Genomic DNA, 16,988 nt, shown 5'->3' with positions numbered 1-16,988 from the left:
AATAGGTTTAAGACATTAGGGTTTGCTCCTTCAGAGATAATTATAGGCCACACAGTTTGTCTCTAATAAACTTTAAGGCTTTTCCAGGTTCTGTGATGCAGTTCTCACATTACAGACCTTGATCGTGGATGCGCCCACGCCTGCCCCCTGTGCCACACCCGCGACAACACACTCCGTCTTCAATTAGCTCATTATGTCGAGCATCAGCTGTTAGCCTATAGCTCCACAAAGACAAACCCCAATCTTTACGCACTGACATGTCCGAGGATGGATCCCACTCTAATGTGGGTCGGACGCGCAGGCTGCATGAGCTGATGAGAGATGAGACAATAAGAAATGTGCACCTGCTGACTCCTGCTGCACACTAGGCCTTGATATGCATGAAATAAAGGGATCCGTGTGCGTGTGCAGCCCAATGAACCAGCGTGCTGACCGTGTCGGTGGGATTAAAGCTGCGCCGTCTCCGTTTGTCCGCGACACTTGACGCACAAAGCGGCGCCTCTGCAGAGCCAAGCCGCTTCCCATCCTCACCTATACAATGTCATCTCGCAACAACCGGCGAGATGCAGCATGCACCTGTTCCGCTGTCATCATCATCATCATCGACCCCCATCGAGCACACATACAATGCACAGCGTACCTGTCACCGTCCAGGTCCAAATGTGTCAGGCTTCAGTCCGGGTTGCGATCATGGAGGATGCAGGGAAGACGCGCCGCTGCCACCGCCCCAGAGAGAGCGCCCCTCTATCTCTGCCCCGAGATGAAGCCCTGCAGGCTGGGTACAGCGGACACACACAAGCCGGCGAGGATGGCTCACGGTCGGGAAGGGCTCGGAGAAGAGTGAAGGGGCGTTTTCACGGTGTAAGCAGAGGGGGACTCCTCACGTCGTGCATGCGTGATGTGCGAGGACCGCTCCGCTCATGACACGCAGCCTCCCTGCCTGCACCTTACTCATGTTCTGCTCATCCTTTCGATCAGTAGAGTTAAGGACTAAAAATAAGATGCCCAAACAAATTAAATCTCACTCATAATTAAGCTTATTGAAATTTCCTTGAAACTGAATTTGACAGTTTCGTTTTTCACCTTGCTTCTTTTTCCTAGATTGCACATTCCATGCCCTCTCATCAGTTTCATGACTGATCTTATGTTCCACTGCTGTTCATGGAACAATACTGTCTGCAGCCTGTCTGTGCCCTCGAATGTCCTTTACGCATTTGTCAGCTGCTGAAACACCGAATGCAAAGTGCATGTGAGACCATTAATTTAATCAATGCTCTTATAGCCTTGACCAAATGGAAATTGATATTGATGGTCAAAGACATAAGGACAGATGTGGAACCAGTAAGACATGACGCAAAATGTAACTTTTATCTTTTTAGCTTTTAGCTTTGAATGGAGAAAAACACAATTTAATTTATTTTCAGTTTTGACTTTTTATAATTCATATTCTGTTTTACTGTGTTAGAAAAGAGCTCCCTTCACCAACTTAGCTTGTATTCAATTCAGTTGAATTTGTATTTGTATTGGACTAAATCACATGCATATATTCATACTTCACTGTTGCTTATACTATTTTTTATATTTAACTTTGTTTTCTATTATTTTACATTTTTTATAGTAATTGCACAAACACACCACATAAAATTCCTTGTATGTGTAAACCTACTTGGCAGTTAACCCCGACTCAGATTCTAAACTCAGGCTGGAGCAAAGTAAGAATATATTTGCTGCTGCAGAGGAAAGTTCCTGTTAATAAAAGCCATCACATCATCTTAAACTTTCCTTCAACTGCAGAGCAGTCCGATGCATCTGGTGTCTGTAGGCTCAGCTTTGTGAGAGGCACAGGAAAGAAGACCAGGGATTAGCTCAACACTGGCAAAGTACTGCACGGAAAAGAGAGTAGAGATACTATGTGCAGTCAGAACTATCTGATGATGAATAGAGCCAGGGTGCATGAGCTGAGCTTGATGCTGAAAGCAGACAGATGTGGTGATGAACCAGGGGCCAGGGAAGCTCTACTATACACAGAATCACGTCATGTCATGTTGGCTCTGTAACATTGTGTTTATCAGTTGTGGATGTGATGCATATTGTTGCTGTTGCAGTTGACATTGTTGTGAATTTTATGCTGAGGATTTTTATGCTGTTGACTCTTCATATGCATTTATTTTGAATAAAATCACATATGTTGAAGGCAAATGCTTTTAAATCTGGGCCCTTGTGTCCCAAACACTTTTCAACACATAGTGATGCCCTTGCCGTGCATAGCAAGAGGAGTGTTGAATGAATGAGGGCTGAGTGGGTGATGTATTGCACTAGTGAGTCATAGGAACCTACTGTGCTGAAAAACCTTTTTGGCTCTCCTGCACAAGTGTTCTGTTCAAATGCAAATATGCATACAGAAAAATCACTTCCTGTCACACTCCAGTGGGTGTCCTTCAAAAGCTTACAGGATGTGCAGAAATGAGCAGAGAAACAACTTCATAGCCATATGGGGAGGATTTTTGGAGTGTAGAAAGGATGCTATATTATATGTCTTAATATCCCAGTAATGAATGAAGGAGAGTATTGCTTATTGAAAATATGGCCACATAACATTTATCGTAAACACATACAGTGAGCAGCAACTCGAGTATCGTGAGGAGATATGGTCTGTGATTGGTTATGATGATGATGGTATATCATTGCCACCATGTGGCCATCATCACACACATCAGACCCATAAGGAGGTTGTATGTATTATATTGCCTCAAAATCGGTTTTCAGGTAACCTCCTGAAAGAATTTCATTGACTCGTTTTAATACACAGTTACACATATCTGCTTGTACTTTCATTAGAAATGTGGGAAGTCAAACTCTTTTTCAGTTCAGTCTGAACTAAAATAACAGGTGTGAATGGTGCCTTGGACCATGCTCTGGACCAACAGACCAGAATTAGGTCCAGGCCTGAGATCTGGTCTCAGTCTGGATCAAACTGAACTATGGTTTGGATTGTTTGCAGTGGATGGTTTGGGATAGACCAGACTTTCAGACTATTTGCAGGAAGTTGAGACAGTATTAAACAATAGAAGTAGACCTCACCTCTGACGATATAATATTTGAATGGGGACTCTCATTTGGTGCATTGGTTTAGTGTTGAGTACTGTACTTGAAGATAGTTATGCTGGTTGTAATACCATAATGATATTAGAGTGAAAACGGAAAATAACAGTATGAACTGGTTCATTAATTTCTTCTTTTCAAATGGAAAGACCAGCAGAACTGACATCATGCTAACAGACGCACACACAGATCAATCGATATCAAGCATAGGTGCCAACATAGTTGATGACAACAGGACGTGTGTATGTCACACAAAGGTGTGAAAATGACCTATATTATCAAAGACCCCTCTTCATTCACTGCATTTATGAAGAGTTTGAGATTCAGGGGGTTGTTATCTGTTTTTGAATATTTCTGTGTGACTTTTTGATATTAAATATTGATTGTGTTTTAACAAACAACACACACAATGGAAACTTGCTGGGACTTTATTTTAAATATATGTGTTGACACCTAGTAGAGCAAAACCTTGATCCACCCCTTTCTTTGGATTCACTCGGAAATATTATGGATTTTTTCTCGGCCTAGTCACCAGGTTTTTTTGGAAATCCAAGCAACAAACAAATAGACAAACCGCTGTTAATAAAGTACTCACCCCATACCTATGGAATTATATCAGGGTCATGGGATCAAATTAGGTTTGTGCTTGTGAAATGTTCTTATATCACTTCACTGGAACAGATACATGTGTTATATCTGTACTTACACTGCTAAAATGTTTTTAGGTCTTCTGACAAATGGAAAAACTGTCTGTATCAAAAAGTGCCAACAAATTATATGTTTAAGTGTCAAATCTACATCACGTACCACACGGTCATTGGGGAGGTGCAGTGTATGTGTGTGTCTGCTCACTGCAGTGCTGCCAGGCCTCAGGTCAGCGCAAATTCCCCCCACCTGACTAAACAAACATGCACACACAGAGTCTGACTTTCCTATCCACTAAATCATCACTCGGTGATAACACACAGCTCCCTCTTTTACGATATTCCTGAAATCACACGTCAACTCTTGGCTTGCAAAACTGGAAGTTTCCAGTAATTAAGACAAAGTATTTACGGTGGTGGCCCACCTGGTTGGAACCACCTCCTTAAAGACCAGAGGGTAGTGAAGAGTGTTCATTTTTTAACAAGCAAAAATAAAACATACTTTTTAAAAGGTACAGTGTGTAGAACTTTGTGACAGCAAGTGTTAAAATTGCTTGTTGCAGCTGAACACCCCTCACGTCATCCTCCCCTTCCAAACATGAAAGAGAACCTGTGGTAGCTTCAGTTTTCATAAAAACTCAAAAGGTGTTTAGTTTGTCCAGTCTGGACTAATGTAAAAAACATGGCGGCCTCCGTAGAGAGGGTCCCCTTGATGTAAATATAAAGTATTTAAATATAAAGGGCCTTTTCTGGGGTAAAGAAAACTACAATTCATATAATTTAGATGAAAGAAACTGGTGAAAAAATTATGAGGATTATTCTACATTAAATTTCTGCCAATAGTTCCCTTTCACCTAAATCTTACACACTGGACCTTTAAAGTCTGGCTTTTAATTTAATGTTATTCATTCATGTAGTTTTCTACTTATTTACACATATTTTACAACTTAAACCATTTATTGCTAAATACTTTTATTCTATTTTCATTTTAACCTTTTAAAACCTACTTTTACTAATGGGATTACTTACTTCAAAAAGTCTAATCTATATCATTACAAATGTATGAGATCTACTATATATATTTTATGAGTTACCTTTTAAATTTTCTGTTATGTGTGTCAGGTGGGATATGGTTTAATTGTGTTAATTCTGTAAATTAATGCAAGCAATCAAAATGTTTTGATTCTTCTATTGTTTGTTTTACGTGATAAATTGAGATGGATGTCCTATTGTGTTACCATGGAGAAATTTGTGTGTGTACCTCAGACGATGGGGTCATGCTGCAATACAATGAACAGAATGATTTTTAATCAGTCAACCAGTCAAGGAAATGTCTACATTATTGAATGGTGCCTCTTGATTTATAAAGATCTGGTGAAGGAAAAGAGGGTTCTAATTAGATTCAATATGATCAAAGTGTGCACATTCAGTCTGGTAGCAGCGGTGGACTACTGGTTAGAAAAGAGGGATATCAGACTTGAAGGTCATTGGTTTAAGTCCACAGACTGGATGGACTTGACCAGACATGCTTCTGTTAGATGGAATGTTTAAGTGCCCCTGTGCAAGGCACCTTATTCCCCCAATATCTGCTTCCTGGGCGCTTTCCATAGCTGTCCACTGCTCCGTGTGGTCACTGTGTGTGCTTTGATCACACAGATGATTAAATATGTTCAGCAAAGCAATAGAGTGTGACAGGAGCAGAGGCTAAAACTATATTTTACTTCTCAACACTTGCTCAAGGCAGTGCTGGGTTTCGTCTAAAGTATCAGACCTCCTCTCCTTCTTCACATCAAGTTTTTCTTCATCCTTTTTTGTTTTTATCAAATGATGCCTAGTGAGGGTTGATGAGCACCCACAGCCTGAAGAAAATCTAAATAACAGTGGAAAACTGTTGGCTCAACAACAACAGAAGCTTAAAAAGGTTACAGAAGGGCACAGAACGACGCTGACACTTTCATGTTTGTGTCAAAAACTATTACATTTTATCAGATTATTAGCTGAACTGTCTATTTGAGTGTCTTTAAAAGTAATGAGTAACATCAGTCATATACACAGTCATATAAACTCTAATCATTAAATCCTTTTATAGTTAAATTAATTTCCTTTATGATTTAATGTTTTAGTTTTCATCACCCCAATTTGCTGAGCAGAAGCCGCTCCTAAATATTTCAAATCTAAAAAAAAAATGCATATCCGTCACAAACAAATGTATATAAATGATAAGGTAAAGAAAAAATATTTGATAACATCTTAATTTTAAGAAAACAAAATGATACAGCTGTCATAGGTAAACTTTCACATTTGGAGACAGCTGATTTTTTAGGTCACACACATTCGCAACTAAAACATTTAGGTGAGGGATAGTGTCTGGGTAGAGCAAGCATGAGGCAGGATATGACTTGTAAATTCCACTTCGTGTTTTTGCTTACGGCACAATACCAGCGTCAACCCTAAAGACCAAAAGTTCTGGACTCATGTTGTCTTTCCAGTTGACATCTTCGTTGGTGTTGTTTACATGTATGGTAACTCTTTTTGATCCTGAGATATCCTTTTGTTTTTTCAGTTTTACATTCCTCCAATGTTGGAAACGTCATCATTATGAACACTTGCTGTGAATTTTGCAAACTTAACATGCTGTATTCTCCCATAGGCCTACTCGTACATTTCGAACATATTACCTGGGGTTTGATAGGAAAAGTTTCTTAAAATGTTCAAAAAAACTAACTTAGACATTTTTTTCTTACATACAGCCCCACAGGAAATTTCAGGAAAATGTCATATGTGAAAGCAGCTAGTCAGCTCCTGGTCTTCACACCCTTACATCCTTGTTCACTCAAAACCCTTTGTTCACTCACAAGATTTAATGCCCTTCAGACTCGTTTTCTCACAATGTGGGGTTGACATAAAGGGAAGTTCTTTCAAGTAGTTTTTTATTCAGACAGGCTAAATTGGAGCATCCTGCAGCCACATAAGGTTAGAAGTCGTGCTTGTGTCCTTAAGAGCTGATACTTCAGTGCAAACATCTCACAAACATAGATACAGAAAACACACCTTAGATTCTCCTGAGGACTTTATGTAAGAAAAGTGTGAAATAAATTCTGAAAGTGCTTCACAATACCAGAATAACATAACTACAATAAATAATTTTCTTATCTTTTCAAAATATCCCCTAAAGCACAAAGTCAAGGAACATTTTTCCTTAATTTCCCTCCGGGGATGAATAAAGTACTCTATCTATCTATCTATCTATTTTATCAAATGATCAACATAGTCATTTTCTACATTTTGTTATGCTGTAACTATTAACTGATTTTCAAAGTCTCGTTTCTCAGGGATATTTCAAACACTTAACAGGATTGTCTCATTGAGCTATCCAAATTTCACTCTGAAGAAGATTTGGGTTTCTTATTGAAGAAACAACAGAAGACATTTGAACACTGCATGTTCAGATATGTGAAATAGTGTGCACAAATAGGGAGCATGTGCATGCGCTCTTAAAACTTTTTCATGTCAAAAACGATCACTTTTGATACATTTCTGCAAGTTTCAGTACATATTTTGACTTTTGAAATGCTCCTGGCACCATTTTAAACTGAAACCTCCGGGGATGCATTTTTGTATAGATTGGCATAAACATACGTTTGCAAGTAAAGAGACTCTGATTGTACCATGCATTACATATCCTTCCCTGATCATCACGCTCCTATCACATGACCCTTATCTGGACAATTACAAATGGCACCAGCCTCCTTTTCAAAATAAAAAATCATTAATGGGATCATTTTAATGTTACATCTGGTACGATCCAGATGTTTTATATGACCTTCTCAAGGGCATCGATCCAGTGGAATTGGCTTTGACATTTGATATCTTGATCAAAAATAAATATTATTTTGCTCATGAAATTCAACAATACCCATAGAAGTAGAATTATAAAGCAAATGCCCTCGTCCAATGCCTGGAAAATCACATGAAAACCAAAGCTCATTGTGTCTGCTGCCTCTGATAATACATTTCAAAGGACCTGAATAGGAGCCAGTACAGAGCATGAGGATGACATTCAAAGACATTTTAGACCTCTCATGTCTCCAGCTCCTTATTAAGCGACACTTCCTTGAGCACTTCCCTCAGCTCATTTAGGAATTTAGCCCCATGGCTGCCCTATGAAAAAGGACATTTAAGGATCAACACATCTTCCTCAAGCTGTAAACAAGCTGTGTCAGTAACATTGTTGCTTTCCCTTGCAAACACCAGCCCTGTCAACCCATCACTCACAGTCATAAAACCAAACAGAGGTCTAATCACATGTAACTTAATATGACCTAAAGGTTTTGGAGAAGAGAGGTTCCCAGCTGCACATTGCTAACAATGTGTTTTTTGACCACAATACTCCAATACAAATGTTTTAGAGCTGCTAAAACAAAGCTTGGAAATACTGCTGGCTGATGTTTGAAAACTATGACTAGATATTCACAACCTCTTGCTTATTGTGTCTTGACATGACCCCCTTCCAGAGGAAAACAATGGGCATTAGCCTCTTTGTTACCCAAACACTAATTGTATTTCTATGGAGGTATCAGGTGTTTAATTCCCATTATAATGCCCAGGCCACACTGCCTGTGTGAGCAGAGCATGACGGCTGTGCTGTGGATCTTCTTCTGCTGCATGTTGCTGCTGTCTGTTGTTCAAAGAGGTCCCGTGTTGCTGCGTGTCTGCAGCAGAGCCGCATTGTGAGCTTTCTGGTATGAGCACTGTATACCTGCAAATAAAAGTATAGCTACACAGACAACGTAGTGCCAGGACACCACAGTATGGAGCCATGCATCTTTCAGTCCTGCAGTAACAATCAAAACCTTGTTCAAATAAATGAAATGATTTCGTGAGAATGATTTTACTTTAATATGGATACAGAACTAATATCAAATATACATATATATATATATATATGGTGTGAAGTTTTAAACAGATAGATATTAAAATTGAGGTGAAAGACTAAATGAACTGCACAGTACCTGGAGAAAATAGGCGAGACAACGAATCTCTAGAACAACTGCTCACGCAATGGATGTTCTTATCTGCATCGTCCAACATGGACGGACATATTAAAAGAAGAACGTTCCGCATCATACAGGTGAAACACGCGCTGCCAGTATGACTCAGGCAACAAATTAATGATGCAAGCTCTTGCAACTCATCAGGATCTTGAGACAAATCCTGCTTACCTCCTTGGATGAAAGAACATCAATGGTCTCAGATATGGTCAGCTAATGATAAATACCTTCCACTTTCTGTAGACTCCATGCTTGAAGCAGGAAACCAATAGCCTTTGTAAAGGATGACATAATACTGATAGATGTAAAAAGCATACCTGAGACACTGAGATGAGTATTACTAACAGAAATGCCAGCAGATTTGTGGAAGTTGAATGGTAGTCCAAGTATTTATTAACACTGTTTTCTCTATTTTGAGAGAGCCAGAGGCCCCAGGTGTAGCGACTAAACCACCAACAACCAGTACAGTCACTGTCAGCAGAAACTAAACATTGTGAAGGAGGCCGAAACTGAGCTGGATACCAAAATGACTGTGGAGAATGCAGAAGTGCCACAAACCCGCCTTTAGGGGACAATTACTGAAGCTCAAGCGGTACTAAAAAAAAGTCCTGGATTCCTTACAAATGGAGACAACTCCCAGACTACTGACAAATTACATAGTTACATAACCTTTAAAAGCCACAACTAAATTTTTATAAATGGTGGTATAATAACAGTGCATCCACCAGAAGAATTGACCTTCAGTCGCTCATTATCAGCTTGTTGTTGGACATATAGTTCTCAAACTATAATGATACTCGAGAGTTTTCATTCAGCACAAAACTTACAATAACATACATTGACGATTTGACATTACCACAACGCTTCTATGAACTGAGTGAAATGTGTTGCACTTAATCTGATTACTTTCTGTTTTATTTATTTTTGTGCCCCAAACTTATTTCAATAAAACTGCATTGTGTATTTGTTTCTCAACTCCTTTGTGGTTTTCTTAATCATTTCCAAGAAGCCGACATAGGGGCCAGGTAGGTGCCCCAAATTTCAAGCCTATATAGGTTTGCTGTGGCCTAGCCCAAAAGTGGGCCGACAGAGGCCACAAACTGCCAACCCCTACATATAGATTTATGGCAAACGAACCTAATCACTTACATCACATACAGGCAGCTTTCATTTTCGCTTCTGAAAAACATTGTGGTTGTGTAAAACATGGTGTCAGGGGACAAACTGTTGAAAATCTATTTTTCTATTGAATACTTTATTCGCCTTTAAATGTTTATTGTAGTGACAGTGACAACCATATTGCCAGCCCAACCTAACACTGGGCCTGTGTGGGTTAACTGTGTGTTTGCTATAAAAAGCACACAATGGGGCCTTAAAGCCCTAACCCATACATGAACTGTGTAGGGCTTGCCCACATTAAGCTTACAGCTGAGCCCCAGACATAGAAGAGTGTAGGCCTATGTGCTGGGGCCAGTCCCCAGACAGCCCCCCAGACCCTTTTAACTCCTGGTAATAATGGAATTGCTCTGACTTTAATTAAATTATTTCGATTTATTTTTTTAAATCTTTATCACATGGCACACATGCCCTGATATTTCAGATATTATATATATATATATATATATTTATTTCAGTTGGTTGTATTCATTTATTTCTAAATTAATGGCTTTTGCGTTATTTTTTGTGTCATGGACTAGAAGGCAGTTGGAAGCTTTTCAAAAGGAAAAGGGTTGAAGACAGCAAGGCTCAGCTCAGGCTAGAGGAGGTGGAAGAAGAGTTTTCTCCTGTTGATGTAGCCGTGGATGAGTCACGACACGAGAACAAGCTCAGGTAGAACAGGGGTCCTTTGCCAGCTAGGTAGCCTAGATCAGTAGCTCTCCAACATTTTTTATCATAAAGTATTTCAAACACACACCTTGACATGATTATAGCTTTGTTAATCATAAATAATACGAATTTGAAGGCACACAAGTGTGCAGCGGAACAGTGATGGTGATAGGGTGCTGAGTGATTTACTTCTGCTGCTGCATTGAACACTGACTGCAGCATTGTTGTGTTGTGTGGCTGTCAGCTCAGTCGAAATAATGAGCAATGATGACTATATTTATCCACCTATGGAGATATTGAATAGTGCAGTTTGAATAACTTGCTTTTCTTAAACCTGGCAGGTCGGCTGTGCCTCAGGCAGTAGACGAGTAGTCCTCTAAGAAGAGGGTCAGTGTTCGCCGCTGATGGCTGTGCCAGCAATGTGTGGGTGAATGGCAAAACTGTTCTGCGGAGTGCTTTGAGTGGTCATCAAGACAGGAAAAGCTCTGTATTAATACAGAACATTTACCATTAGAGGATGGTAGAGATGAGAAGAGCTACTGGAGATGTGAAGAAGAAGAGCACTTCAGAAAGACGGGTAAAACTGAACAGTTAACTCCCCTCTTAATAGTTCAGCCTTGTTACAGTTCAAAAAGAGCCATTGTCACACAATAGAAGCTATTACACCGGGGCTCCCTCAATGCTAAAGCAGGTTCACACCTGCTGCTGAAAATCAATATGATAAGGAAGGTGAATAAACTGAAAGAAGTTAATCAGTAGTATCTAAATCAAATACCTAAACAACCCAATTCCAACCAACCGGCCCAGAGATGAGAGAGAGAGTGAATGCTAAGGCACCCATAGATGATGCATTCACACCAAGTCAGGTGTCCAACTTCACTCTAATCAATCGCTCCTTGCTCCCAAACACAAAAGTAGAGCAGAGGCCAGGAGATTCCCCCCCGCCCCAATAAGAATGACATTCCAACTCAGACCCTGACACAAAAACAGCAAATTAGTAGATCAAAACAAATTCATATCACACAATTATTTAATCCATTACACCCTAATATCCAATTAGATTGGCTCATTTATTAAAAAAATGTGACGTGTGTGTTTTCATGACCCATTAACCCTTGGATCCAAAAGAAGCACTTTTAATAGTACATCCAATACTGTAAAAGAAGAATTTAAAGACCAGTTAGGCTAAGTTACAGGACATCTTATGACCAAGGTGCACTTGCACTTGCTCTTAGTGGAGGGGACAGGAAATGCTTGTATTGCTAAAACTTTGAGGTGAATGAGATGAACCTCCCCTTCCCCCACAATCTTACCTAAATAAGATACTGTTGCTATTGCGAATTGACTTTAAGCCAGGTTCACATATGGCAAAACACAAAAGTAGGTCAGAGGCCAAGCGGCCGTCACAGGAGTGAAATAATATTTTGGGCCAAGGCTCTAGTGTTTCAAATTCCTATCAAGGAAGTAATACATTTTTCAGAAACATTTCCTTTAAAACCCAGATTACTATTATTATTGTCAATAAATACAAACTATCACAAGCTTTCATTATAACACTGCTGGTCATCCAGCTGGGGAACCATGAAAGAGGACAAGACAATATTCAAAACGTTTAAGGAGTCTCTTCCTCATCCTGTCTCTGCACTAAACTACACATATGCACACCCCTCACCCTTTCTAGGTTTTGGGTGTAAATTGCAGCCGTAAGCCTTAAGGGCACATGCTGTTGTGTCTGAAATTATTATGCATCTTTGTACGACATGAAATGATCTTGATAGTAGATTTTATTTTTAAATATACTTACCGTATGGTGACTCTGACCCTCAGTGACCATGGATAGTTGTACTTTTCTTATCTTATCCTTAAATCCATAACATATCCTTGTTTTTCCTGTGAGGAATACATATGTATAAACCAAGAACCCCACCTGTCGACTGGGATTGGCTGTAGCTCCCACTGCAACCCTTAAAAGGGATAAGTGGTCATAAATAATGGATGGATGAATGAATAAACCAAGAAACCAGAGTACACCAGAGTTTCTGGCTACTGGCTACTTGCCTAACAACTGTTGCATCCCAGAGACTGATGAATCACTGGGGAGCTTCGGGTGGAGTCTCCGCTTCAGGTCCAACTACAAGGTGCCAGGTCCGACCCTGCTCCATCAAACAGGCTAAGCTTCACTTCTTCTGTCAATAAGAGTCAAACTCAGATGTGCAGTGAATTATGATTTCTTGTAGCATTACCACGTAATGTATATATTTTTTTCTTGCACGTAGAGCTATTTTGGAAGGTACAAGTTTAAATCTGTCAATAATCTCGACATCGACAGGCGTGAAATGATTTAGTGAGCAATGTGCTGTTACCCTGAATCACTTTATCAATCTGACAGTAAATGTGTCCTTGAGGCTTGTTCAGGCGTGCCAATTCTAATTCTGAAAAAAGTCCAGACAATACGCAGATAAGCTGTTCTCGCTACAATATTTTCATGCACGAATAAACAGTTTGATCTGTGTTTACCTCTCCACGTTTATCGTGGTGATTCACAGGAAACGCCCGGGATTGATTGATTTATTTTGTTTCGGTCTTGAAGCTGTAAAAACAAGACTAAAAATTACTGAAACAAAGAAAACAAACAATGATAATGATTATTCATTGACACATATTGTGCATGCACAACATATAATTACCTACCAACACTGTGTGGAATGAAGTGGAATGAAGCACATTATTACTCGGAACTGATTGGTACTATAGATTTTTTAAGGCGCAACATCTGACACCTGGTGCACCCAGCACCAGATGTCAAGTTGCAGAAATACAGATGTTATAGGGAAACATTAATCAAGCCCAAAGGCCAACTAATCATTAATAATGCTATTAAATTCTTTGAGGAATCCTCACATAATTACACCTGCAGCAGGTGTGGTGCTACAACATGCACTGCTACAATATACTTCTGAGTTCCCTGTGGGCATATCATTGAATGAGGCCCTAACAGACAGGTCTATTCAGATAAATGAGAATGTAATCATCATCCAAAAGAGATTTTTACGAGTACAAACATTTAACCATATTACTGCAGGTAGGAAGTGTGCCTGCAGTCTTTATATGTTTAATTTACAACTTGTCCCCCATTCCTCTTTTATTAACTTAATTTATTGTGTCACCCGCTTTTAAATTTTTTTACTTTAAAATAAAGTAAGCTTTACAGAAGAATCAACTTTATAGGTATAATATCAAGTATATTCATTCATATTTGTTATTCATTAATTTACAGGGAACCAAATTACAAAAATACTAAACATAAAAATAAAGACAGAACTTTTCCATTGATGAGACTGGTTTGTTGAAATCATTACTGAGGGAACTCAGGACACAGGTTGTGCATTACGCATTACTGTGGATGTCATTAGCTCATATTTTCCTTTCTCTGTGTTTACTGTCGTACAATATGTTTTTGGTATAAGATGTGTTTTTTCTTCTTCCTATGTTCTTTTAAACCACTGTAAATGACTGCTGCTTATTTAAATCTCTAATGTAAAACAAATATGTTTTTTGTGTCACCAAGTCCACCAAGGTCAGGTATGTCTGAAATGTATAAAAACGTTGTGGTAATGTGAAAATTGCCTCACAATATTAATGAAAGTGATAAAGTCTCCTGGATATACGTCTTTAATCAGTTCTACATCATGGTCTCGGGTGTATGCCCCATCCGCTCTGCTAGTATGGTTCCAATCGGTTCAGTACATTTTGTGTAATCCTGCTAACAAATAAACAGACACAGGTGAAAACACAACCTCCCCTAGGTAATAAACCAGAGAAAGAGATTAATTATCACCGCCGCTTCTGCTTTAGTTGTTCTCTCCAACATAATTCTTCATCTCAAACAGTTGTCTCCATGTAGCAGTAATTTATATTTTCCTTTTCCTCCTATAGTTACTTACTAAACATATGGAAATCCATCCAACATCTGGCTCCATACCAACATTCTTGTTTTGAAGCAACCAGGGACTTGACCTTTAAGAGTTACTATACCCTGTGCTGTACAGACAATCACACAAAATATTTTGTTGGTATATAATGTTGAGAGAGGATTAAATTGTTTTTGAAAGTGTATTGTTTTTCAGCTCAAATGAAACTATAACTTGAAATATGTTTATGGCAATGAAACACTAATGGTAACTCTAGAATAGACAGTGGTCTTAACCCTCAGCCTCGACTGAGCGACAGCCAGCAGCAGCTGGTATGAGGATCTGAGAGTTTTGAGAATAAAAAGGGAGCAAAGAAACTCACCTATGTATTGTGGGTTAAGGCCAAGGCAAAGAATAAAATTATCTTTTTAGATGAAGGAATCCTAAACTTGACCGGGTGCCAATGAAGGGATGCAAGTAGAGGTGGGACATGGACACCTAGATATGACCTCAAAAGAGTGTATTGCAATAATCAATTCATTCGTGATTATTTAAAAGAATCTTCAGGTCATTAAAAGAGGGAAAGACTTTGAGTTTGGTGAAAAATCTTTACTGGAAGTAACAACCTTTAACAACAGAGTTATGATTGTAGAATTTCCAATCTAAGTCATATGAGGTTTTAGCAGTCATTAATATAATATTAATATAGCTGATTGTTGTCGTCATAGCAATGCTGAGAGATATTGTACTGATAGAATATGGTAAAAACATGGGCCCTAGAGTGGAGCCTTGAGGTACTCCATAAGTGCTCCAATTTTTCAGGAAGTTCATGGAAAAAAACAAGTGACACTAAAAAGAAAATATGTAGAAATCTTTAATATGAAACAACCATCACTTTTATGGAAGAAAATGTGCGAATTGTGTGTGAAGAAAATTTTTTGCAGATTGCACACTTATTTGACACAGAAGATTGTTCTCCTTTTATAAATAAAAAAGAGGGTTACATTAAAACGCATGGAGCTTAATTTGTTTGTTTATAATTGTGTTGATAGATCAACAGATAAATATTAGGGTCAGTGAGTGTGAACAACAGTTCAAATAGAAACATTCCTCACATTCCCCACCTGAATGAACCAGTGTTTGCATGTTACTCTGTTCCTTGATGTGAGATTAGACTTTCAGCTGCTCAAGAAGTCAAATGTTGTGAAAGACTTTGCCCTGTATGATTTACCATGGTGAAGAATTCTACTGACTCGTGCCTCAGGGTGGAAACACATTTTTCTCTGAAACTCACTTCCACTACTATAAAGGCCTGGAAGTTTGCATTTCGGTATTCATCCTTTAGTTGCGATGTAGGTTCTCCATAAATAGAACATTTTCTATGTTGCAAATTTCCACTGCACTGAGTTGTAGTTTGCCTATAATAATATCTTTAATGACCTCTATGCTGTCATGTCTAGATCTGCACCAACCACAGCTTTAACCGCCTGTACTAACTAAATCTACCTAGGTTGTTCAGAGTGGTTTTATTTTCCGAGGCGAGTCTTAATCTACCAGGCAGCCCAAGTAGAGGTTATGTATAAATAAAATACTGACTCTATAACGAAGTAGTTCAAACCAAATGCCTAAAAAGTTAGTTTGGTCAATTTAGACACAAAGGATGTAAGTGGTGCAGCAGTTTTGGTAAGCTGATTGTCAGCTAGAGGTGCACAGTGGGAATAGATCAGCATGACATGCAGATGTTGAAGTGGAATGTGTGATTTTAATCCAATGGATGACATTGGGTCAGCAAAGAGATCCATTATGTTATTGGGTTTTCAACCTCTCTGTTTGAAAATGAACATTTTAGAAATGTGACAGATGGTCCATGAGGGCCCAAGGACACACTGCTATTAATTAGTATACATAGCTGCACAAATTACTTTAATATTTGATAGTTTGACCAACATGTTTGTTTTACCGATCACTACATTTTTGGACTGTGAATGCTGAATTAAGGTCATTACTTTTTTCCACATAGACTCGTCGTTATTGTGATGATTTATAAAACTCACTGAATTAAAATTCATTTTATAATTTGATAATGTAGATGTGAATAAATACATTTTTTTTTAATCTTCCTTCAAATATTCCAACCACTTTCTGTGTGCCAGTTACTGACACACACAGTAAATAAAATGTTTAGTAATTACAGCACTTTCTAATTTTGTAATTGTATTCTATTTAACCAACCCCATTTGTACAATCATGTGTACAATATTTTATGAAAGCAACACTTTTTTATTTCAAGATTAAAGATTAAAGATTAAATTAAAAAAGGAAATCTTCAAGCAGTGTTTTATTTTTTCTCCTTTGTGTGTGTTATACAAAATAATGGAAAGGTGAAATTCCTGAAAAGATAAAATCACTCTCACTTCATTTAGGAGAAGGCACAGTTCACTTTTGATTTTGAA

General features: G+C 38.6%; 1 protein-coding gene across 4 annotated transcripts in view; it reads right to left on the bottom strand.

Annotated features, from left to right (window-relative positions):
* The window catches only part of LOC109630466 (band 4.1-like protein 1), a 37,364-nt gene extending 36,825 nt beyond the window's left edge, over nt 1–539 (bottom strand). For all 4 annotated transcript variants that reach the window (XM_069526735.1, XM_069526736.1, XM_069526738.1 and 1 more), the window contains exon 1: nt 345–539. In XM_069526735.1, coding sequence (XP_069382836.1) covers nt 345–525 — 181 coding nt within the window. In that variant the 5' untranslated portion in view covers nt 526–539. The remainder of the gene's footprint in view (nt 1–344) is intronic.
* Between the last annotated feature and the right edge of the window lie 16,449 nt (nt 540–16,988).

This window comes from Paralichthys olivaceus, chromosome 6 (assembly GCF_024713975.1).
Source record: "Paralichthys olivaceus isolate ysfri-2021 chromosome 6, ASM2471397v2, whole genome shotgun sequence".
Taxonomy (NCBI): domain Eukaryota; kingdom Metazoa; phylum Chordata; class Actinopteri; order Pleuronectiformes; family Paralichthyidae; genus Paralichthys; species Paralichthys olivaceus.
This window is presented reverse-complemented; position numbering and strand designations above follow the sequence as displayed.